The 26560-nt window shown below is 38.5% G+C and overlaps 1 protein-coding gene across 7 annotated transcripts in view; it reads left to right on the top strand.

Annotated features, from left to right (window-relative positions):
- Window positions 1–26560, top strand: part of PITPNC1 (phosphatidylinositol transfer protein cytoplasmic 1) — a 378124-nt gene that overhangs the window by 153827 nt on the left and 197737 nt on the right. For all 7 annotated transcript variants that reach the window (XM_072645459.1, XM_072645460.1, XM_072645455.1 and 4 more), the window contains exons 2-3: window positions 6541–6689; window positions 24568–24656. In XM_072645459.1, coding sequence (XP_072501560.1) covers window positions 6581–6689; window positions 24568–24656 — 198 coding nt within the window. In that variant the 5' untranslated portion in view covers window positions 6541–6580. The remainder of the gene's footprint in view (window positions 1–6540; window positions 6690–24567; window positions 24657–26560) is intronic.

Below are 26560 nucleotides of genomic sequence, written 5' to 3'. Positions count from 1 at the left end.
CACAACAACATGGATGGGGGATGGGGTTGGGGTGGGGGGAAGTGTCACAGAGTGCCTTGGTCAGGGTCACATATCTAGAGGTAGCTGGTTGGCTGAGTGGATAGAGTACTGGGCCTGGAATCAGGAAAACCTGAGTTTAAATTCGGGCTCAAACTCATAGTGGCTGTATGACTGTTGGGCAAGTCACTTAACCTTTGTCTGCCTTAATCTACTGGAGAAGGAAATGTCAAACCTTTCCAGTATCTTTGCCAAGAAAACCCAATATAGGGTCAAGAAGAGTCGGGCAGTACTGAAGGACTAAACAATAACACATCTAGGAAGTGTCAGATAAAATCTGAACTTAAGACTTCCTAATTGTGCCACCTACCTGCCCAAAGTAGCTCTGGTTGTATTTTTCTTCATCTGTACTTTCTCCTATTCTCTTCTGTTCTTTATTAAGTGTTTCATGGATGTACCTTTCCTTCCTTCCTTCCTTCCTTCCTTCTAATTAATTCTATATTAAAATGTACTAATGGAAGAAAATCTAGGAATCAGAAGGGAGAATCCAGGTAGGAAACATTTCAGTGAAAAGACAACAGAAGGCAAAACAGAAAAGACTTTGTCATTGACATAGGCTATAGACCATCTGGACAGAAAGAAATGGATGAAGAATTGGGCAATTAGGTTTATAGTCTGATACAGAGGAATATAGAGGAGCAAGAAGAGACTTTGGTTATCCAGACATATGTTGGAGTTTTACCAGAGCCAACATCTCTTTTATTTTCTCCAATAAAAATTTCATTTTTCAAATCATGGAGGAACCAAAAAGGAAGAGTTTTGTTCTGGATCTGGTTCTTAATAAACAGGAGGTATGGTTATTGGGATGGAAATGATGGGAACCCAGAGGTGAGGGAGATGATATCTCCATCCTAGAGTTTGTGATTGCTGTTGTTGAGTCTTTTCAGTTGTATCCTACTTTTTGTGACTCCATTTGGGGTTTTTGTGGCAAAAATACTGGAATAGTTTACCATTTCCTTCTCCAAGAAGAGAGGAAAGCTGGTGTATGTAGTCTGACATGTGTTTTAGATTTTGAGAAAGCAAGTTTCAAAAGGTTCAAAGGAAAGACATGTAGGATCATATGGACTAAAATTCTACTGGAGAAGTCATCCCAGGAGGAATGGGATATGCTTAAAAATGAAATTCTGAAGATATAAAAGAGAAATCATTCCAGTGAGAATGAAAAATGGGAGTTATTTTAAAAATAGGTTGGGAACTAACCCAACCAACTTGTATTTTTAAAAAAATGTGCAGAAATAGAGGAACAAGATTTGATTCTGTCAGAGGTGCTCATGTTCAAGAATGAGCTGAGGCTGGCAAGGGAAGCTAAGGATAGCAAAAAAAGACTATATTGGGGTGAGTAAGAAGGATGAAAGAAGCATTTCTTCTTTGGGGTAGATTGAATGGTAGCTCAGTAACTGACAGCAGGGAAAGTAGTTGCTTAATACTTCTATCTGACCCCACAGGGAAGAACCAGGAAAGGAAGCTGCAGAAAAGGACAAATTTAGAGTGAAAGGAACCTTCTTATCACAATTACAACTATCTAAAAGTGGAAGTTGGTAGGTTCCTTGTCCCTGAAAGTCTTTAAACAGAAGCAGAGCGACTATTTGTCAAGTTTTTAGGATAGAGATTCTTTTCTTGTGTGTGGCTTAGACTAGGTGGCTACTGAGGTAGGACCCTTCCAACTCTTCAATTCTGTGATTTCGTGGAAAACAGTTGAGTAAGATCATTCCCTTAAAGACTTACTATGGCATTATCCACAACATTTTGCCCTGAGGAGAAAAGAGACATATGTTTCTGTAATCTGTTCTCTAGGATCACTGTTTGTTTTTAGTTACTCAGAGTTCGGCTGTCTTTTAGCATCATTTCTTTCTCATTGTTGTAGTTACTGTGCATGGTGTTCTTGTCAGTTCATATAAAACTTCCTCTTTCTACAAATTTCTTATTTTTATCATTTCATGCTGCTCTACAATATTCCATGACGTTCACGTATCCATTTCCTTATCCGTGAGTACTCATTTTATTTTCATTTCTTGGTACTACAAAAACAATACCCTTGTGAATACATGACATATCCTTTCTGGGGTGATTTGGCTCGATGTGTTCATCTGATGGCAAAAATAGTTGGTCTTTTAGGTCAGGGCAACAGCCCTAGACACTTCATTGATTTTGTCTGTCTACCTATCTATTTTCATATATATCTATTGGAACCTAGACTTTAGCAGCTTACTTCTGGGACTCTGTTTCGATTTTGTTTCAGTGGTATCTATTTCAGTTGTTCACAGATCTCCAATTCACAGGGCAGCTGAGTAACTTTTACTTGTTTTTCAGCATGTGTTTGTTTACAGAGTGAATTATTCTTTTCTAGGAAGCCTTGATCTTTGAGGGAAAAAGAAAAAAGAATATTTAACACATGTACACTAGGTATGAAACAATAACTTGCACATATATATAAATATATGATAATATACGTGCACATGTAATATACACACATGCATATGTATGTGTGTTCACATACATACACACACATACACTTCAATCAACAAGTTACTTATTATAAGATTTATGAAGCTTCTTCAAATCAATCCTATTCTCATCTTACAGGTGGGGAACCTAAAGATCAGTCATAGAGGTTAAATCGCTTGTACAAACGGTCAAAAATGAGTATTAGAAATGGAATTCAAACCCAAGTCTCTTGACTTCAAGTCCCATGTTCTTTTTAGTATTTCTTCAGCTGTTTTAAAAATACATTTTATTTTCATTTTTCTTCTCTTTTTCTTTGTATCCTGTCTCTGCCTTCAACCACCCCCCTTTCTGTATCCTCCCCCCCATCCTATGCCAGCCCCTTAGGGCCTATTTCCAGTTACTATGACAACAGGGGACAATAACTACTAATATCCATAGCTTTTTGCTTTCTTCCTTGGCCTTGCTTTTTCTTTCACATCATCTGTTCTAGTCTGTGTTGATGGCAATTCTTCAAGAATATATGGAAACGAGACTTTTTCAGCATGAATGTTCCAATCACCCTTGTTGCCACCTTATAGTTTCAGAACTATTTATGATTTTTTATTTACTTTTCCAGAACTATATTCAGTTTTTTATTCATTTTTGTTCACATCCACTCATTTAAAAATTTATTTTTCTCTTACACCCAGTAACAAGGGGTATATGTTTCTCCTAATTTCATTCCTTTTGTGATTGGCTAAGAGCCACCTGAAGTCTGGTGTCCTTCTCCTTGAGTCTAAACATGTCTTGACTCCCCCAGAGTCTTTGGTCTAGAAAGGATCTTAGTAGGTTCTTCAATTTACATTACTCACCCACTCACTGTTCTATTCCAGCCAAAATGGCCTACTTGCTGTGCTCTATATGGGATGTTCCATTTCCTACTTCTGGCCTTTGCACAGACTTTCCCCATGCCCAGAGTCCTCTCCCTCTAGAGGGAGGCACCACTGGCTTTCCTGAATCTCTAGGGTAATGCCACCATCTGCCTTAAGGCCTTTACTGGTTCCACTGTCTCCCTTCCAAAATAATTATTTCATATACATATATATATGTATATGTATACATACATACATACATACGTACATACACACACACACACACACACACACACACACACATAATGGGGCAGCTAGGTCGCATAGTGGATAGAGTGCCAGACCTAGAATCAAGAAGAATGATCTTCCTGAGTTCAAATCTGTCCTCAGACACTTAATAGCTGTATGATCCTGGGCAAGTCACTGAACCCTCTATGCTTTAGTTCCTCATCTGTAAAATGAACTGGAGAAGGAAATGGCAAACCACTGTAGTATCTTTGCCAAGAAAACCCCAAATGGGGTCATGAAGAGTTGCATATGACTGAAATGACTAAACAACAAATATATTTTATGTTTGCTTATCTATCTAATTGTTGTTTCTCTTAGGAGAATGGGAGTTTCATTAAGGCATAGACCGCCTTCCTTTGTCTTTTCTATACTCTTCCTCTGTGGTCATCATTCAGCAGCTTTTACTCATTTGATGTTTCCCATACCCAAATTTATAACCCAGAGAGATCCTGATGGCTGTTATCTGTGGGAATGCAGAAGTTGACTAATGAGTGGGTATTTCTTTCTGAATCAGGGGCCATAGCACACATCTCATTGAAAGAGGTCTAATTATGGACCGCTAGAAAGGACCAAGACATATTAATATCCATGGGAAGTGTGTGTGTGTGCGCGCGTGCTTATCCTTCGTAGCCAAAGAAGACCATGCCATCAGAGAAATGACGACATGACTTGCACTTGACTTTGTTTTGAGTGAGGGAAGGCTATGCAAGTCACCAACCTCACTTCTCCTCCAGAGCCATCTGAATCCAGTGACCAGATATTCATCAGGATGACTGGAGATGACCCAGGATGAGGCACTTGGGGTTAAGTGACTTGCCCAAGGTCACACCACTAGTGAGTCAAGTGTCTGAGGTGAGATTTGAACTCAGGTCCTCCTGACTCCTGTACTGGTGCTCTATCCACTGCACCCTATCTCTATCCACCTAGCTGTCCCATCCATGGGAAGTGTATTAACCAGAGCAGATCAGAAGATCTTCCTTAATTATCCCTTTTAGAGTAGAAAGGGCCCACATTGTGAAGAGCTTCAAAGTTTAAAAAAAAGTTTTTATTTGACGCTATAAGTATTAGAGAATCTTTGGAGTTTGAGTAGTTGATATGACATGATCAGAGCTGTGCTTTAGGAAAATCACTTTGGTGACTATGTGGAATGTGAGTTGGAGATAGTCTTCAGGCAAGGAGATCAATTAGTAGACTGTGATGATAGTCTGGTAAACAAGTAATGAAGGCCTGAACTAAGATGTGACTTATGAGTTGAGGGAAGTGTATGTCTATGAGAGATATTGTGGTGATAGAAAGTAAAATTTGGCAACTTACTGAATATGTTGGGTGAGAAGGAGGGAGCAGTCAAGTATTGAAAGAATTGTGATAATTCTGTGAATCAAACAAACTCCATCTTGTAAAATGGACTCCATTTTGAGAATGAAATTTCATTTTGCAGTAAATTCTACCTGCTTGCTAATTGTGGCAGTTGAGTGACATCATGTTTTACATCTGGGAAAGTCTACCTGCTCCCTCTCCCACCTTCCAACTCCCCAAACTTGCTCATCTCCCTGCCCCCCCAACTCAGAAATTCCCTGATCTTTTCTCCAATTAGAAATCATATTAACCAGTCTTGTATCCTAGTTTATATCCTGTTAACTGTTTGCTTTTAATGCATAAAAATCTATTTCCCCCAGTATTCAGAGTCCAGTACTAGCTGGGGGAGCCAGGTCTTGATTTGTTTTGCAACTGTGTGCTTTGCCAGTAAAGCAATATTCTCAGAAGTTCAAACCTTTGTCTCATCAGTTATTTCAGATTTCCCTCACAACAGGTTGGTGCTGTAGTTTCAAGTCTAGGTGTCTGGAAGGTTCATTGTGTCTTCAACCCAAATAGGCAAGTTTAGAAAAGGAGTGTGTTTTGACAGAAAGATAGTGAATTCTGTTTTGAACATGCTGAGTTTAAGATGCCTATGGGACATCCAGCTCAAAATGTCTGATAAGTAGATGGAAACATTGGACATTGCCGATGTGGGAATTTATTTTGGTTGACTACATGTTTATAACAGTGGTTTTGTTTTTCTTGCTTTTCAGTAGGAGTTAAGGGTCGAGGGGAAAGGCATGTGGGAGAAAAGGCAGGTACTTGTTTGAAAATAAAGCAAAATTTAATTTAAAAAAAAAACCCAACCCCGAATGCCCAGTAGATGGTTGGTGATATGAGACTGGAGTTTGGGAGAGATTGTAGAGCTGGATGTATAGATCTGGGATTCCTCTGCATGGAAATGTAACTCAGAAAATCTAAGATCATGGGTTTTGGAATTGATCAGTACGCTAAATATCATATAGTCTGATCTCTGTGTGTTATATACCTAGAAAAAGAGCCTCAACAAAATTAAGTGACTTGTATAACGTCACATATATGCCTCTATGTGACACTGTCATTGTCACTGTGAAAAGGGGGGTTCCAAGCTGTGCTCTGTCTACCACCATCCTACCCTAAAACAGAACTCATCTGCCTCCAGTCTTCAACCTTCGTGGCCATATACAGAGATCAGTTGAAGGATGTGTGGCTAACTTTCTAGAAACATTTGAATTCCTCTGTTCATGGTTGTTGATGAGAATTAAATGAGAGAACAAAGGGAAAACACTTTGCCAGCCTTAAAGTGCTATCATTATGCTAGCTGTGTGACCCTGGACCATTTATTTAACCTCTCTCTCTAAACCTCAGTTCCCTCAGCTGCAAAGTGAGGATGATAATAGCCCTTCCTTCAGAGAGCTGGTGTGAGGATCAAATGAGATCGTATTTGTAAAAAGCACTTAGCACAGTGACAGGCACATAGTAAGTATTTTGTAAAGACTTGTTTCCTGGCTAGATATTGATGAAACGCAGTGACTTAACTTGTCTATTTCTTTTTACTTTGCAGTACAAGATAGGACAACTGTACATGATCAGCAAGCACAGCCATGAACAGAGTGACCGTGGGGAAGGGGTGGAGGTTGTCCAGAATGAGCCCTTTGAAGACCCTAACCATGGCAATGGACAGTTCACAGAGAAGCGGGTGTATCTCAGCAGGTGAGTCCCAGCAGCTATTTTCCCTCCTTTAGGGACTTCTTGATCAAATGTGAATTTTTTTTTGCCTCTCTGTATTCGCTTTTTTTTTTTTGTTCAGTTAATTAATTATTAATCTTTAGTTTTCAACATTCACTTGTATAAGATTTTGAGTTCTAATTTTTTTCCCCACCCTTTCCATCTGCCTCCCCAAGACAGCATGCAGTGTGATATAGGCTATAAAATGTGAATGTTTTTCAAGGAATATTTCACACATAGCCTGCTCGGGTTGAATTCAACTGGAGAAAAGGGATGACCATCTTTTGCTCAGTGTACTAGCTAAATTACTTGATGAATTTGTCTTCTCAGCATATTGGAAAAACCCTGAAACTTTTATTTTACTTTGAAAGTTTAAGGACTGCCTTTTCTTGTTGCATGTTTGACTAATAATGAAGTCATCTCTGCTTCGCTGTCATCTTCCTGTTTTTCCAGTATTGGTTCCTGATGCTGTTTGGGCACCAGCCATGTTCCTTGATTCTCCTACCTCATCTCCCCACCCCACTCCCTAATGAAAATGACATTAAGATTAAATCCTGTATTAAATGTCAGAGGACTTCTTTTTGTTCCTTCAATCAAATGACAGCATTGATAGGAAAGAAAATAGTTGGGCCTCCAATTTTTTTCCCCTGGGATTTTATATTTTTGTTATTCTAAACTTGACAAACATCATCAAACATGAACATTTACATTTATGCAGAACAGAAAAGGAGAACAGTGTATTAAATCTCTATCATAAGCATTTTTTGAAAACTATATAATAAGTTCAACAAATTAATTCCAAAACTGTTCAGCTTTTCTGGACTTCCTTCCATTCTTTCTATTGCATTTTTTTTTAAAAACTCTTCTTTTTTCTGTTATTAGCATCACTAGTCTCTCCTCCAAACAAATACAAATTCCTCCCTTCCAAGAAAGTACCATCATCAAACAAAACAAATCCATACTTTGGCGATGTCTAAAAATCTCTTCTGCATGTCTAGAGTTTTACATCTCTCTGAAGAGATAGCAAACATGCTTGAGCATTGTAATTCTTCAGGAATTGTGATGGTCATTGGTATTGATCAAAATTCTTGTTTGTCCATTTTTTTTTCCTTTTCAGCATTGTAGTTGTGCAAATTGTTCTCCTGCTTCTCCTAACATCATTTTGCATCAGTTCATATAAGTCTTCTCAGGTTTTTCTGAAACTGTCCCTTTGGTTATTTCTTGCAGTGCAGTAAAGTTCCATTATATTTATATGCCATATTTTGCTCAGCCATTCTCCAGTTGATGGGAACCCCCTTTATAATTCTTTGCTATAGCAAAAAAAACCCAACAACGTGTTCTTCTCAATAAAGTTATCTCCTCTACTCCTTTGATTGTCTTATATTATGCTTTCTTATATCTAGGTCAGGTATCCAGTTGGTACTTGTTGTGGCATATGGCATAAGATATGGATATAAGTTTCCTTTCTCCCAAATTGCTTTCCAGTTTTACTAGCTAGCACTTTTTGTCAGCTAGAAGGTTCTAACTCTTAGAGTATATATCATTGGGTTATGGAACACCAAGATGTTATACCTGCTCACTTCTGGGTCTTCTGTACCTAATTTCTTCCATTAATTATCTTTCTATTTTTTTAACCAGTATCAAATAGTTCTGATCATTACGGTTTGGGTAGAGTTTAAGAATGAGCACTTCTAGTCTCCCTTGCTTCTCAGTTTTTTTCTTTATTATGTCTTTTGATATCAATCTTTTGTTCTTCCAGATGAATTTGGTTTCTTGGTTTTTTTGTTTAGTTCTATAAGGTGACCCTTTGGTAATTAGATTGATATGGCACTGAGTCTGTATACTAGGTTACATGCTGTTGTAATTTTTATTATATTGGATGTAGGTCTCAAACTATATTACAAGGAAGTAGTGATTAAAGCTATTTAGTACTGGTTCAAAAAATAGAGAGGTTTATTATTGGAAAGATTAGATACATAGAATGCAGAAGTATGAACACAGGCAGATAAATCCAAAGATCCCAGCTCCTGGATTAAGAAACCACCATTTGACAAAAAAAATTAGGAAAATTGGAAAGCAGAATTAAGTACAGACCAACACTTCACACCATATACGAAGATAAATGTCAAATAGATACATGAATTAGACGCAAAGTATGACATAAACAAATTAGAGAAACAAGGAAGAAATGTTTTTTCATATTTATCGATGGGGGAAGAGCTCACAAAGGACAGAGAAGATCACAGAAGATAAAATCAACAATTTTGATTGTAGGGAATTTGAAAAATTGTGAACAAACTAAACCAACAAAGTTAAAATTAGAAGGAAACAAGGAAAAAAATCTTTGTAGCTAGTTTCTCTGATAAAGATCTGATGTCCCAGACATATGGGGAACAGATTAAAACATAAAAAATGATAGACATTTCCTAATAAATAGGCAATAGGTTGTTTTCAAAAGAATAAGTCTAAGATATCAATAGACATATGAAAAATGGTTTCAAACCATTAATAATTTGAAAAATGCAAGTTAAAGCAATTTTGAAGTTCTGCCTCATGACTCTCAGATAAACAAAGGTAAAAAACGAAAAGAAATGGAAAATGACAGTTGTTAGATGGATTGAGGGAAAGCAGGCACACTATTACAGTGTTAGGGGGAGTTGTGAATTGGTCCATCCATTTTGGAAAACAATTGAGAATTATATCCAGAAAGTCAGGGAGATTTTTCAGTACTACCAGTGACCCTGGTTTATTGTCATCATATAATCAATGACCTGTAGACCACTGACTTCTGGCAACAAAGTAATAATCTTAATAATGTAATTATAACGTAGAACAATATAGAATAATATAATTATAATATAGAACATATATTCTAAATATGTTAGAAACATATTTACCCATGTTTCTAAGATGCCAAAATGATACTTCCTTCTTCTTATAGGCCAGACCTGCCTTAGACTGGTCTAGTACTTCAGATTTGTTGTTGAAATGAAATGAGACATTTGTAGATCATCTAACAGTTAACAAAATGAGCTTTATTTAGCTATTGCAGAGAAAGAACATTCAACAGGAACATGATGGATCCATTTATGCGGATCTTCCTTTCTTCTTGGTTGGCCATGATGGTGTGCTGGTCAGAAGCCAGAGAGGAGGAGTCTCTCCAAGGAGACTCTTCATGGGATGGCTTTTTTCTTTTCATTTAGTCTACCAGGAAGGTATGCCACTACTCCTAGCCTTAGTTCATTCAACCAATTAAGTCTTGAGAATAATTTCAATACTTCAAAAGGAAAAACTAGCCTAACTACTTGGGGTTGTTTCTCCAATTGTCCTCAAGAGAGACTTTGTCTTTCCTATGTTTGTAATCTGGAACGGTACCTGTCACAGATTAACATAATAGTAGCTTAATAAATGCCTATGTATCTCTGTATCTATCTAATAACTGTGCATGTCCTCTTGCTTCTACTTACTTTATATGCCCCAGTTTATATGTAGTCTCTTGTTTCTCTGAATTTCTCATATTCATAATTTTTTATACCACATTAATATTCCATTACATTCATATCCCTCCCTTTGTTTAGGTATTTCTCTGATTGGTGGCCACTCGGCTTTAAGTTTTATGCTACCACAAAAAAGTCTTGCTGTGAATATTTGGGTATTGATTTTCCACAAAATTCCTCCCTTAACACTTCAATTCCTTTCCCAAACTAAAGTCCTCTCGTTTGGCCTACGTTGTTGTGAATAAAAGTTGGAAAATGCCCAAAGGCTGATTCATTGAGTGTAGTGACCAAGTATAAGTGCCAAGGGAATAGTCAGATGTTTCAAAGAGAAGTATACCCTCAAACTACTCACTTGCCTTCATCAGCAGACCTTCTCCCATCCAATCCTGTTCATTCCCCATTGGTTAGTGAACTTCCACCCCTTCCTACTCTCCCAATCCCTGTGATGCTGAATCCCCAACTGAATTGGACTGTTCTTCCACTGCGGAAAGGACTGGGTCCTGTTACCAAGGTTTCCATGAACTCTCTCAGGATCTGTCCTTTAACTGGAGAAACTGTGCTCTGATTAAGCTAAGCTCTTCTCATTTGCCCAGGGATGTAATACTAGGGAATTCCTGCATCATAATGAAATGCAAATGAGATTGAGCCAACTCAGTTATTAATAGCTGTGAATTCCCAGGATTTGGATCCAGTTCAACAACCAACCAGCTGTTGCTTTGCAATGGTAGCTGAGCTGTGGGCTGGGCCCTGGGGGATGTTTCCCTAAAATAATTAGTTCTTTACTTTCCTGCTTTGGCATCCCTAATTCTGAGGGGTAGAATGGAAGGAAGGACAAATATGAAGTAGGAGTTCTCTCTGGCGCAAAGAGGGCTGCAGAAAACACAGGAGAGCAGGCATTCATCAGCTTTGGGTTTGGGTTTTTTTTTTCCCTTCATTAGGGAAGATACTGTACTCATTAAGAATAGAGAAGGCTTAGGGAGGAAAGCTTCTGTTCAGTCCTAGGAGAAAAATGGTTTTTAAGATGTTATCTTACCCTCCCCTCTGATGTCTGTGAGGTTGTAAAATGAGCCTATCCCACGTTGAAGATAAAGCAACTCTGAGGCACAGAGAACAGTGTAATTATTTTATTTTTGTACATATTCAAATATGCAGAAACCATTAAATCTTTATGGAATCTTTCACTATATGAGATATTTGGCATACATAGAAAAGCACGGATTGAACTGTGCTCTCAAAGAACTCCTGTTATGATAGGAAAGATACCACAGGTACTTGGGTTTAATGAAATTACAAACTGTCTGCCACTGACCAAATGTGAAAATGACTTCTGTAGTCAAGTGAAGGCTAGCTAGGTGGTACGGTGGATAGAACAGACCTGGAGTGGGGAACCTGCAGCCTCAAGGCTGCCCTGTGGCTCTCTAGTTCCTCCAGTGTGACCCTTTCACTAAATCCAAAATTCATAATAAGCAAATCCCCTTTAAAAAGGATTTATTCTGTAAAACTTGGATTTAGTCAAAAGACCACACTTGAGGACCTGAAAGGCCACAGGTGGCCTTGAGACCACAGGTTCCCCATCCCTGGTGTAGGGCCTGGAATCAGGAAGACTCATCTTCCTGAGTTCAAATCTGGCTTCAGACACTTATTAGTTGTGTGACCCTGGGCAAGTCACTTAATCCTACTTGCTTCATTTTTCCTAATTTATGAAATGAGCTGAAGAAGGAACTACACCCCTATCTTTGCCAAGAAAACCACAGAGAGTCATGTGGGTTAGAATAAATGATTCTCACTGCAGAAGTCAGCTCTTAACCGTCTCTAGGGCACAGGTGCAAGGAATCAAGGGTCATGTTGAGTGGGCCATCTTTTCTCTCTAAAACTCTGATTTGTTGCTTCTCTAGTCTTTCCCGAGTCTAATCTCACTCCAGGCATGCAGCATCAATGAACTCCAAGGTCTTCTGACCCAGTCAGGGATCACTTCTACTTCTACAAACATAACAAGCAACCATCACATAGGCTATCCTTTATTTATTTTCAGGGTGTATTCTTTGAGCTCTTCATTTTTTTTCTCATCCTTAGCAGAAGGTGATTTAGATGCCTCAAGTGCCAGAATTAGTTAAGTGATGAAATGGACAGAGCGTTAGACTTGGCTTCTGGAAGCCTTAAATTCAAATCTGGTCTCAGATACTTGCTAACTATATGAGCCTGAGCAAGTAATTTAACCTCTTCCTGCCTCAGTTTTCTTTAAAATGGAGATAAATAGCACCTACCTCCAGGGTCATTTAATAACACTTATAAAAGTGCTTAGCACATTGCCTAGCACATAATAAACAAATAAATGCTTTCTTGCTTCTATATTCATAGAGCACTTTAAAATTATCACAATCCTTTTATCTCTTTTTAAGGTACCCCTGTGAGGTACCTGAGGCTGAGATGATAAGTGACTTGCCCAGGACCACTGCCTAGTAAATTGTCTGTGACAGGATTGCAACTCAGGTCATATTGATTTCAAACCAACACTCTATCTGTTTTGTCACCTAGCTCTTTACTGACTGTGCCATGACGCCTCTCTCAAGATTAGACATTATTAGGCTTTTGTGTGTGTGTGTGTGTGTGTGTGTGTGTGTGTGTGTGTGTGTGTGTGTGTGTGTGTGTGATGGGCCCCTTTTACAGTCTGGTGAAGCCTGTAGACCCCTTTTAAAAGTTATGTTTTTAAATAGATAAAAAAAAGGGTAGAAATTCCCTATGGAAACTGACTGTATTGAAATAATTATTAGTATTTAAAAATAAAAACAAGTTCATAAAACCCAGAGAACGCTTTCTCTAAATAATGACTGTCACCCCAAATCAGATAATTTTACCCCTTTTTGCAACAACTCTTTGTGTACCATCTTCCTAACCCCTTCCTACTGGAGTGCTTTGGGGAGAGAATCTGGTCTGGGGTTAGGGTGGAGGTGTGGCTGGCATGGGGGTTGGAATTGTAGAAAAGATGGAATCTATTTTGGGGTTTGTTTTTCAGTCATGAAGTGTCATGTTCTTCATCAAACGGATGCTAGATTAATTAGCCTGTCCTGGCAGGTGCCTGTCAGGGAGAGTTGCCAACTTCTAACTATGATGTCTCTCTAATATCTGATTTGATCCATGTGGAGAGAACAACATATCTCCCATCAGCCCTAAACACCACACTGTGTACTTGCTGTATAAGGAAAGAATGTTCTGTCTTTTCTATCATTAAGTGTAAATGGCCCCTTTCCGCATGACATAGGAACCCTTAAATGGTCCTTAGGGTTTGAGGACGTGAGATTGTGTAAGTTTCTTAATGTGACTGTGTATTGTTGGCATTAAATGAGAAACTTTAGCTAAAATCTCCTCTGTTTACTTCCCAAACTGGGGAACTGGCTCTCTGCCTTTCCCTGTATTTCATGGTGGCCAACACAGACCAATAAGAAAACCCAGTTAAGATCAATGTTGTTGTTCTCTCCACTTGAGAAGTTTCTGGTTAGATTGAGAATAGATGCCAGGACAAAGTGGGATTGTAAACTTCATCCACAGTTACAGAATTTAGATCTAGAAGGGACCCTAGACACCATCAAGTTTGTCTTCTTCATCTGCCTGAGGAAATTCAGGCACACAGAGTTGACTCGACTGGGCCTCAGACACAAACTGAGTGGCCATAGCTGAATGTTTTGTCCATATACACCCTCCTACTTCATTTTTGTCATCAAGCATGGGTCCATAACATATGTGGCCCTGTAGGATTTGTACTACTCAGGTGAAATATACTAGCCTCGAAAGTCATTTATGATATAGTGGAACCAAGGGGGAGGCAAATGTGGAAAATAAGGAAAACAGTGTGGGATGAAGAAGAAGAATTGACCGACCTGGAACCCTCCAGTGGATGATGATGTCAATACCTCCCCCCGCTCTTACAGGTTCTGTCCTTATCTTTTATTATTTACAGTTAGTAGTTTTATATGTATATGTATGTATACATATCTATTATATGTATATATATGTACATACACACATATGTATGTGGGGAGGTGTTTTGGAGATGTTTGTTATACTTTCTTTTTTTTAAAACATATTTCTACAATAGTCATGTTGGAAAAAGACTCAGAACCAAACTGAAAAACCACAAGAAAGAAAAAAAGGGAAAGAAAATAATACGTCTTGACTTGCATTCAGACTCCATAGTTCTTTGCCCAAAGGCGAATATCACTTTCCATGTTTAGACTTTTGGAATGTTACACCTTCAACCTGTTCTGAACACTCTTGTTTCCAGGGTACATAGACCAGGATAGCTGGACTTCATTCCTTTTCTCTTCCTAATTCTCTCCTAAGTCTAGCCTGGAGGAAAGAGGAGTTAGGTAAAATCTAATTAGTCCAAGTATTGCTAAAATGGTTTTTTGAAAGTTGGTGGAGAGTTTTACTCAAGTTCAGATTTCTTTACCTAAACATACAATGGTTTAGAAGATGCGTGGCCAGAGTCTGAGCCTGTCTCTCCCATCTGATGTTTCTGTTGCCAAGCTGTTTGGGCTAAGAGCAAAATTATTCCTATTACTCATTTTCTCCCACAGTAGCCTCTATTTACTGATCTTGGGGGCTATTTGGAAAGGGAGCCCATAAAATAAAGTGGTACCTTTGGCATGGAGAGGAAGTTGAATCTGTTCTTAATAAACACTGAAGTCCTTTTACAGAAATCTATTGATATAATAGGTTCTTATTTGCATGCTGTTTTTTAAAGGATTTGTATATTTATTGTTTACTTACAAAATGTACAGGAACAAGCCTGCTTCTTCCCTTCATGGTCACCAACATACTGTCTGGTTGAATTGTCCATTGAAAGGCTAGAAAAGTGGCGAATATATATCATGTGGACAGATTTTCCCCATGGAAGACCATAGATATTTTTAGGTCCAAAACAGGTCTCAAAGATCATGTAGTCCAATTCTCTCATTTTACAGATAAAGAAACAGATCGTAAAAGATAGATAGATAGATAGATAGATAGATAGATAGATAGATAGATAGATATAGACAGAGCATTTATTAAGCTCCTTTTTACTCAGTACTGGAAATACAAATACAAGCAGAAAGACAGACGGTCCCTCCCTTCAAAAAGCTTAAATTCTAATAGAGAAAAACAATGCATAAAAATTGGGGAAGGAAAAGGGGAAGATTCCACCAGCTCAGGAACAAGCTCAAATGGAGGTTCCAGGCAAGAATTTACCAACAGGAGGAGAGGACTTCAAAAATTTGTCCAAAATCCCACAACTATTTAGTGAAAGCAACAGGGCATAAAGAAAGGTATTCAGATCTCTCCTGATTTGGTGTTTTTTTTCTTACATTATCAACCTCTCTTTTCGGGAAGTAGTAGTAGGAGACAGACAAATACTATTTCCCTCATAACCAAAAGGGAATCCTTACGTGTCCATACCCAACAAATGGTTTTAGAATCTCTTGATGAAGATCTCTAAGGAGTCAGAACCCACCATCTCCCAAAAGAGTGCATGTCACTTTTGAACAACTCAGTTACTTATTAAATACTTGACAGCAAGTATTTCTTAACATCAGGCCTAAATTTGTGTCTTTATAGTTTTCACACCTTGTTCTTGATTCTGCTATCTGGGGTCAAACAAAACAGTTTTCCACATTATTCCCCCCTTCAATACTTGATAGTAGATAGCTGTCATGGCACCTGTAATTCTGTCTTCTTTCACGCTAAACATCCCAGTTCCTTCAACTGATCCTCATAGAACATGGACTCAAGGTATTTCATCATTCTGGTCATCCACCTACTGTAGATGACCTTCAGCTTAATAATATTGTTGCTTAGTCATCTGTCAGTTTTGTCTGACATTTGGTGAACCCATTTAGGGTTTTCTTGGCAGATAATAGCAGAATAAATGGTTTGCCATTTCCTTCTCCAGTTCATTTTACAAATGAGGAACTGAGGCAAACAGGATTAAATGACTTGCCCAGGGTGACACAGCTAGTAAGTGTCTGAGGTCAGATTTGAATTCAGAAAGATGAGTCTCGCTGACTCCAGGCCTAGTGCCCTATCCAGTAGGCCACCTGTTTGCCCCTGTGTAACCCTGGGCAAATCATTTAACCACGGTCTGCCTCAGTTTCCTCATCTGTAAAATCAGGGCAATAATAGCACCTACCTGCTAGGTTTACTATGAAGATCAAATGAGATAATGTATATGTAGCACTCTGCAGAACTAAAAATGCTGCATAATGCTAGCTATTACCTTTTTAAAGTGAGGCATTTTCAGAAATAGGAATGCCCACCTGTTAATATAATTTTTCAATTTTTCTGTCATCAGGATCTTCTTAGGAACCCATCTGCTTCGCAATCCTCAACAATTTCATAATTGTCAATTGATAACTGAGTTACTTTTCAGCTCAGTGGTTCTCAGAATGTGCTCCAGGCAACCCTTGGGGATCCATGAAACTCTTTCATGTTGGCCTGCAAGGTCAAAACTAATTTAATATTACCAAGATATTTTAATTTTTAACATGGTAATATTGATAGATTTAACCCGTATAAACAAAGGGGACCCATATTAATTTTTAAAGAGTGTATAGGGGTCATCAGACCAAAGAGTTTGAGAACTATTGTTCTAGCTTTGTAAAGTGTATGTGGGGGAGGAGCCTGGGGGGCTTTGCCTAAATTTCTCTCATCATTTGACTATTGCTGAATAGTAGGTTTAAGACTCTTCCTCTCCCTTATACAAGTTATGTGACTGAATTAAGGCTTTCTGTTAACAAGGCAGTTATTCAAAACTGCCTTGTCCTTTGAGAATGGATACCTCCTCAAAGACAGAAAGATACAATATACACCAAAATGATTTTAGTGGCACTTTTAGTAGTACCAAAGAATTAGAAACAAAGTAGGAGTCTGTCAGTTGAAGAACGATAAAGCAAATTTTGGTGTGAATAGAACGCAACCTTATTGTTGATGGATATGGTGAATACAGGAAGACTTGGGAAGGTGCATTTGAACTGATGGGCAGGGAGGTGGTACAGTGGAAAGAGTGCCAGTCCTGGAATCTGGAAGATCTGAGTTCAAATCCAGTCTCAGATACTTACTAGCTGTGTGACCCTGGGCAATTCACTTAACTCTCTTTACCACAGATTCCTCATCTGTAAAATGAGCTTGAGAAGGAAATGGCAAAATCACTCCAATATCTTTGCCAAGAAAACCCCAAATGGAGTCACAAAGGGTTAGACTCAACTGAACAACAACAACCAAATAAATAATAATAATATAAATATAAAAATAGATATAAATATAAACTGATGCAAATGAAATAAGCAGTACCAAGAAAAACAACATACACAACGAATGCAACGATATAAATGTAAAGATCCACAAAAAGCAAAAATTGAAAATGAAGCCCCTGTAATTGTAACGACCAGTCTTGGTCCCGAAGTCACGTCAAGTCAACAAGCATCTATTAATCACCTATTATATGCCTCCCTGTGCTAAGCATTAGGAACACAAAGAAAGTCAAAGAGTTCCTACACTCAAGGACTTCAGAGTCTGACTGGGGATGGGGGAGTGGGGAGTCTACAATGCAAACAGCTAGGTATAAACAAGATGGCTACAGAATTAATTGGAGATGATCTCAGAGAGAAGACGCTGATATTAAATAGGACCAAGAAAAGTTTCTTGTATAAGGGAGGATTTTAGCAGGGATTTGACAGAAGCCAAGAGGCATTGGTGAGGAAGGGGAAAGAATTATAGACATGGGGTAGAGTCAGTAGAAATTTAACACTGGGAGATGGAGTGTCTTGTGCTAAGAAGAGCAAGGGGGCCACAGTCACTGGATGGAAGGGTACCTGAGGTGAGGTGAGTAAAGTGTAAGCAGTCTGGAAGGACAGACTTAAAAAGCCCTTTATAAGAAAAGATGATATGGAAATGTTGAGTTTGAGGTGCCTATGGGACATCCATTTTGGATGTGACCATAAGTCAGCAGAGAGAATAGGACTGGATATACAGATATATATATATATATATACTCATCTGTATAAAGATAATCATTGAATCCGTGGGAGCTGAGGAAGTCACCAAGTAAGATAATATGGAAAAACAGAAGGGAACCAAGGACAAAACCTTTGGGGATATCTGCCATTAGAGGTCATGACATGGATGAAGAACCAACACAGGAGACTGAGGAGTGATCAGACAGGGAGGAGGAGAACCAACAGAGAAAAGGGTCATAAAAGCCTAGAAAGGAGAGAGGACCCAAAATGGGTTGCTTGGTGAGGAGAGTAGGAAAAGATTCTAAGCTCATGGTAGATACCCCCTATTTCCCTTGAAAACAGGGAGTGAGACCCTCTGCTGAGAAGGCACTTCAAGGATCCAAGATTGTATACTCCCTCTCCTGACACATTAGTTGACATTTTTCATGAATGCTGTGACTGAAAAATTTACAACTCTCTGGCTAGCCTGACTTGTGGGTGAACGTCTTCCTCCAAACTTAGGCTGGTCTTGAGATGACACACATTTAGTCACTAGGCCTGGACTTAAAGCCCTTTTAGCTTAGTAGAACCCCTCACAGCTTTTACTCTGAAATCCAGGGTCGTTTCCGTACTACACCAAAGAAAAGAACTTTAGGGTAGGAATTATAAAAGTAGCTGCATTTACATAATAATTTTATGGTTATAAAGTGCTATAACTTTTCATTTGATGTCTGTCCATACTACTGAGATATGCACACACACATACATACATACATACGTACATATACATGCACACAGAACGTATGTCCATTTTGGGATGTATAGTATAAATATAATTTCATTTTATGGAGGACAAAACTGAGACAAAGTTGAGGCTGCTCATCTGATGAAGGGCAAAACCATAATTCTACACTAATAATCACAATAGCTATCATTTATGTGCATTTTAAAGTTTTCAAATGGCTTTAATGATAATAATAACTAACATTTATATAAAACTTACTATGTGCCAGGCATTGTGCTTCTGCTTTACACATAATATCTCCTAGATCTTCACAACAACTCTGGGAGGTAGATGCTATTACTCCCCCATTTTATAGATGGGGAATGTGAGGCAAACAGAGATTCAGTGCCTTGCACAAAGTTACAAAGCCAAGTGAGGGTCTGATTGGAATTCTGGCTTTGCTCACTTTAGCCTTAGTGGTCTATCGCTATGTTGCCTAGCTACTTTTATATGTATTTATACATTTGATCCTCACAAGAACTTTGGAAGGTAAATATTATAGTAATATTTTGTCATAATATTAAATATGCAAAATTAAATAATAATATTGTTACAATAGCTTAATGAATGTCCATTCTTTCCTTGTTTTGTATTTCCATTTTACAGATGAGAAACCTGAGGCCAAGAGAGAGTAAGTGATTTACCCAGGGTCACCTAGCTGAAGAATGTCTGAGGCAGAATTAGAACTCAGATTTTTCTGACTTTTGAGTCCTACGATCTTGCCACTTACACACCAGCTGCCTAAACTAAATTTTCTATCTTTAAAGCCAGTGTTCATTCCACTGTGCCACCTTTCCTCTCCTTTTATGAAGAAGTAGGAGACATTATTTGATCCACTAGGAGACTGGAATATATTTCACACTAAATGAAGAATCTGAATGGCAGAGATGACTCCTTAGAATTGTAGGACACATGACAGCTGAGATCATGAAAGTGGCAGCAGCCGTGGGAACTAATTAAATTTCTTTTTCCTTTTTAGACAGTGATAAGTTTTTGATGTAGGGAGAAAAAACATTTACTTTCTCAGGGGAATTAGATGCAAATAATGACTCTCCAAGGGGAATTGGATGCCTAGGAAGAGGCTTGTTAGGAGGTTTAAAAATTTGCAGGAGGCTTAGCATAGAAGATGCTGTAAATTCCTTAGGACCAGGTCTTGTAAATAACTTATAACAGGATGGCTTCCTTTCTGAAATGAAATAAAGTCTTATTGTCAATCTCAGCTAAATGAATCCTTTCACATGAGCTAAAGCCATTAATTAATGACAGGAAAAAAGCCATTGTAGTATAAAATTGACTATACATTAGTTGAACATAACAATTAAAATACTCTAGAGCCTTGACCATTTCCAAAAAGGATAAGATTCAATTCCGTTCAAGATTTTCCTTGTCTGGGAAAATGACAGCCTTTTATGAATAACTATTCCAACATTTCTAACAGAGGGGCTTTAAGTCAGAAAGTTTCTTGTTGAAAGCACTGGCTCCCTCAGCTTCATTTTTGGTAAAATTGGGACAGTATTTTGGTTACCTATCTCAAAGTTGTTGTGATGCGAATGCTCTCGAAGTCAAAAAGTCTTGTAGGGATAAATATGAGTTGTTTTAATGAGGAATGGGACTATGCCAAGAGATTTTTGTCAAATGGTTCAAAAAGAGAATAAAATTTGATACTGTGTAAGAGTCCTGAGACTTCTGACAAAGGTGATGTGCCCAAGATACTAAGGAATGCTTTAGAAGGTGGTGTGGTGCAACAGAAAGGCCATTGGATTTGGAGTCTGAAAACTTGGGTTCCAATCTTGGTTTTGTCCTTTACTTCCACTTGGGTAGGCTACTTTTTTTCTCTGGACCATGTTTCCTCCTCTCTGCAGTGGAGTTGTTGGAGGAGGTGATCTCCAAGGTCTCTTCCATTTGTTAATCTGAAGCTTGGATCCTTTAAGGAGATGTTAAGGATTCAGCAGGCTCTTTTGGGGGCTAAGAAGGATAAGCTAAGAAGGTCCCAGTCCCTTAGACTCTTGCACCTAAGACCTCACATACAGCAGGGAAATCCACCTAAGTAAATAGACTCCTTAGCGTTCTGCTCCTTCCTTCTTCCCTCCCTCCCTTCCTTATTAAATTTCTTCTATGGGCAGTCCTTGCTATCAAAGAACTTAGTTTAGGGATGGGAGAGGGAAGGGACTCTTTTGTGCACAATCAGTTCTTAAACACAGTATCAGGCCCATTTTAATGAATGCCATCACAGAGGCCTGATCTCTCTGCTTTTATAAGTTGCCTACCAATAGTGTGGGAATAATAAGCCCTCTTTAAGGCTAATTAGCAATAGCTTATGTCTCCTTCCTTTTCCAAATCAACCTATTCAACCCTTAGTGTAGATAGCATTTTTCATCATAAGTTCTTTGGAATTGTCTTGGATATTAGATTTCTGAGAATAATTGAGTAATTCACAGTTGATTCTCATACAATATTGCTATTACTATATACAATGTTTTTCTGGTTCTGCTCATTTCACTTTGCATCAGTTTATGTAAGTCTTTCCATGTTTTCCATGGATCTTACTCGTTATTTCTTACAGTACAATAGTATTCTATCACAATCATATACTGAACTTTGTTCAACCATTCCCCAATTGATGGGCATCTCTTTGATTTCTGATTCCTTGACACCACAAAAAGAACTGCTATAAATATTTTTTGACATATAGCTCTTTTTCCTTTTTTATTTTTTAAAATCTTCTTGGTGTACAGACCTAGTAGTGGTATTTCTGAGTCAAAAGGTATGCATGTTGTTATAGCCCTTTGGGCATAGTTCTAAATTACTCTCCAGAATGGTGACATTCCATCTTCTACCTTTGCACAAGGTGACTAGGTGGGAAACCTGCTGCAGTGAGGCGTCATGTGGTCCTCTAAGTCCTGAAGTGCAGCCCTGTGACTGAATCCAAGCTTCACAGAACAAATCCTCTTAATAAAGGTTTTGTTTTGTAAAACTTGGACTCAGTCAACAGCTACACTCAAGACCTCGAGGCTGAAGTTTCCCAACCCCTGGTGGCTGACCCCATATCCAGCATGCCCACCTCTGCCTTGGTGAATCTCTAACTTCTCTGATTCCTTCTCTCCCCTCCCAGGGAAAATGTAAGCCCTTTGAGTACAAGTCCCGTTTTGGTTTTCTGTTCTAACATACAGTAGGCATTTAATAAATGCTTGTTGAATTAAATTGAGTTGGCACTTTTCCAGGGGGAAGTGAACAACAGTGACTTAAGCTTCTACAATTTCTGTGGTTGCCCTGGAGTCCTGGAGCTCTGCCTGGTCTGTGTTGGGTGGGCAATTGTCCAACCCTGTTTCAGTAAATTAAACCCATGAGAACACTACTTGCCAGTGAGTAGAATCCATGGCTTCTGACATAGCCCAATATTGCAAAACTGTGTGGGGTGGTAACTGCCAAGAGTATATTCACATATGGTTTTTGTTGTGGCCTCATCTTGCCTAGAAGTTCAGTTTTATTTCCCCAGTTGTGAGCACCAACTCCCACTGTACTCAAACCCAATGACTTATGGATTCAATCATTATTAAAAGCTATACACCCTCTTCCAGGAGGCAGACCTGCCCATTTGAGTAGTGTGAGTGTAAGGTAAATGGACAGTTACTGCTGAGTTACTTATTGAGACAGTTACTAGGGGTACGAAAATCTGTATTAGATCAGCAAGAAGAATTGCTAGGTGAATTATAGAACTGCTTCAGCTTGGCTTCTCACATCCCACCTGAGAGCAATTGCATTGGTCTGATGCTCTCTCCTGTTTGGAAAATTTCAATTTCATCATTTGTTTAATCCTGATAAAGATCCCAGGTATCTCTGTAGGGTTTGAATAGCTGTCTGGAATGAAATAGAACCTGGAAACCTTCCACCATGTGAAAAGAAGGGAATTTGAATATCCAGACCCTCTTTGCGTTTCCTGAGTTCAGGTTTCATTTGAATCCCAAATCCAGGAAGAGTTATTGGGCTTGGTGTTGTTGTTTTCAAAAATCTTTTTTGTTGGTTTAGTCTCCTTGGAATTCCAACCTGCTTCTTGCCTTGCTCCCAGCATGCAATTCTCAGGGATTGAAAGACTGAGACATCTTTCCAGGTTTCATGCATTAGACATTAGACACCAGTAGTTGACTACAGGTATTAAAATGAGAAAAATTGCAAAATGGTAATGGGAGATTAAAAAAGAAGAGACTTCTACCTTGACCCAAAATTCAGTGTTGAAAAAGACAAGCAAGTTAGAATTTCATGGAGGATTCTTGGGGCCTGCTCTGTGTAATTCATGAACATTCAATGAAGCTTTTATTAAGCACCTACTGTGCACAAAGTACTGAGAATATCAAAATGAAGAAACTGGGGCAGGCTGTGCCTTCCAAGAACTTCCATTCCACAAGGATATAGGGAAGACATGACTTTTCATTTTAATTCCATGAAGCATTTATTACATGCTTACAATGCGCCAAACACTGCTGACACTGGACTTAGGAAGATAAAAGTGAAACAGTATCTTCAAAGAGTTTCCATTCTTCTGAAGGGTTGAGTATAATACAAAGTAGAGAGAGAGTGTTTGGAGCAAAAGAGACATATGATCAGAAGTCATCCTTAAGGAGGTAGTACCTTAAGCTGGGCAGGATGATTGAAGAAAGCAAAAAATGTGATAAGTGGAACTAAGTCAGGGCTAATATCTTTCAGGCTTTGGAGGCAGCCTGCAGAAATCCATGGTGGTGAAAGAAAACAGATTGAGACTGTAGAACAGCCACGGCTAATGCAGAAATATGTCTTGCATGAATGACTTGATGTGTATAATAGGTATCCTATTTCTTGCCTTCTTGAGGGGAGAGGAGGGGCTGGAGAGAGAGAAAATTTGGAACTGAAAATAAAAAAATTTAAAATAATTTTAAAAAGTGATTGTAGAACAGCTAATAATCCAATTTGTCTGAAATGTAAATTGAGTCAAGAGAAGGGATTAAACAGTAATAGCGAACAGAAGAGAAAAAAATGTTTAAAATTTTAAGTTTACAAAAGAATTTGAGACCGATGTTCTTTTAAGAATTTCTGAAAGTAGCTGCCTCATGGTTCAGTGAAGTGCCCATGTAGTCAGGCGCCACATTTATTATGGTCCTTCCTGTAAACCCTCTTGTTCCTATTTTCCACTCTTGATACTCAGAAGAATGACAAGGACAAAGTCCAGCTTTTGAAATCTGTGTCCCCACTTTCCTGCGCTTATTCACTCAACACCACGTAAAGCCACTGAATCTTCAAGCCCAGGGGACCTGTCCTGTGGCAAAGGCCATCTCATTTCTACAAGATGACCTTCCTTTAACACCACCCTCTTGACGTAGCATTACCATCATTTTCCTCTTCAAATAAGTGGAAGTGAATTCAAGCACAGACCTTTTTTCTCCTAATTCATGACCAACTTGTATCTCTTTTGTACATATTAAAAAGATGCAACTGTATGTATGAAATGATTAGTCATTATCATATAGCAAAAAAGACCATAGGCAGGTATGTCATGTATTTGACAAAATGTTCCCATTTCCTCTAGCAATTGCATTTTATGGCTGTTATATCATTTCTAATTTACTTTTTCCCCTTCCTTGTAGCAAATTGCCTAGCTGGGCTAGAGCTGTTGTTCCCAAGATATTTTATATTACAGAGAAGGCTTGGAACTATTACCCTTACACAATTACAGGTAAGTCTTCAATCAAACCAAACCTCCAGGCAGTGAATGTAAGATATGGTAAAAGTGATTGTCTATGCCAGTGGTCTCCAGGTAGGGGTTGTGAGAACACTGTATGTTTAGCAGATCTGACGGTGAGACCTATCTGTCCATCCTACCCTCTCCACAAGAACCAAATGTAGGGCTTGTCTTGAGCACAACCATACCTGTCCTTTAGCCTTTCCCTGCCCAGTACTCTTCTACTTTTACCCCCCTCCCTTATTTGTGCAAGCCCTCAACTTCCCTTCTCTGGCTGTATTTTTCAAGTGTTGGCCCCTCATAGCATTCATGACCTAACCATAACAGGTGCACTAACAGCAGAAACTGCACAAATACCTTTGGGAAAGTCTATTTGCATCTCCTTTCCCTCCCCAAATGCTTCCCTTGCTTCCCCTGAATTACCTCGTGACCATATTGGACCCCCCTCAGAGGGAGATTGGGCATGAAACTTCCTGAGAATAGGGATTATTGAATTCTTTCTGTTTCTGTCCCCAGCACCTAGCACAGTGTCTGACATAGAGTAAATACTTCATAAAGGCTTATTGATTATATATACACTCCCCATTTTGGGGTGGTATGGAATCAATTACACAGGATGAGCAGGAATGGAGAGACTGTTACCTTTTTCTCCAAACTGAACCATCATCTGAACTTTCTATGTTGGTCCAGAATACCCCTACCTTCCTAGTCACCCAAGTTTACAACCTCAGCATTACCCCATATTCCTTACCCCATCACCGATCCAGTCAGTTGCCAAGCCTTGTCATTTCTATCCACACATCTCTTTCCCTTCTCTCTACTCCCACAGCCACCACCCTAATTTAGGCACTTATTACTTCTCTGGACCCTTTCTGCGGTTTCCTACTTAGTCTCCTTGCCTCAAGACCCACTCCAAACTATCTTCCTCATAGAACAATTTTCCTAAAACACAAGCCTGACCTTGTCACCCCTACTCAAAAAACTCCAGTGTCTCCCTGTTGACTTAAGGAGCAAATACAAATTGCTGTTTAGTATTTAATACCTTTCAGAATTTGGCTCCTTTCCTATTTTTTTTATACATTACTTTCCTTCCCTTACACTCTAGAGTCCAGCCAAAATGGCTTTCTTGATGTTCCATATACTCTCACAATAACACAACTAAAGTATCCAAGCAATAGGAAATTAAAGTATGACCTTATCCATTAAGCAAGCTCATATAAAGCAGAATACATTTAGATGGAAAACTTTCTTCTGAATTGAAATAAGAGGGAGTTCATTTTTCCTTGTTTTTGCATTGTGCATGATAATATCTACACATAGATAAAAATGATTTGTGTTTTAAATCCATTACACTCTAGTTGTTATGACCCAAGATATTTTATGTTACAGAGATTGTTACACTATGTATCTTCTAATAGAAAAAAAAGTAGCTAATAAAGGAAATTCATCTGCTTAGCTGACTAGCTACATTGATCGAATTAACTGAATCATTAGTTACTGGCAAACAATTATTATTTGTAAGTTTGCCCTATCCTCCAGGATATAGAGATTTTTCTCAAATAATTACTCACATTGTTCTCATTAAAAAGAATCATTATTAAAATATTTTAAAATATTATTTATTTTGTCTTTATCCCATAAACTTTTCCTTCTTGTGTGTCTTAAAATAGCAGAATAACACATTCATATAATTTATGCACTTTGCTCTAAACTCCCTCTCTCTTCTTATTTCTTCCATAATTTCTGGGAGAAATATAGTACGATATAGTAGGTATAGGTAGTTAAGGTAGAGAGATTAGCCTTGGAATCAGGAAGATGTAGGTTCTAGTCCTCCTTCTTACATATATTCTGTGTGACCATGGACAAGTTATTTAACTTTTCAATGACCCCAGGAAACT

The sequence above is a fragment of the Notamacropus eugenii genome, chromosome 2 (assembly GCF_028372415.1).
Source record: "Notamacropus eugenii isolate mMacEug1 chromosome 2, mMacEug1.pri_v2, whole genome shotgun sequence".
In the NCBI taxonomy this organism is placed as follows: Eukaryota; Metazoa; Chordata; class Mammalia; order Diprotodontia; family Macropodidae; genus Notamacropus; species Notamacropus eugenii.
This window is presented reverse-complemented; position numbering and strand designations above follow the sequence as displayed.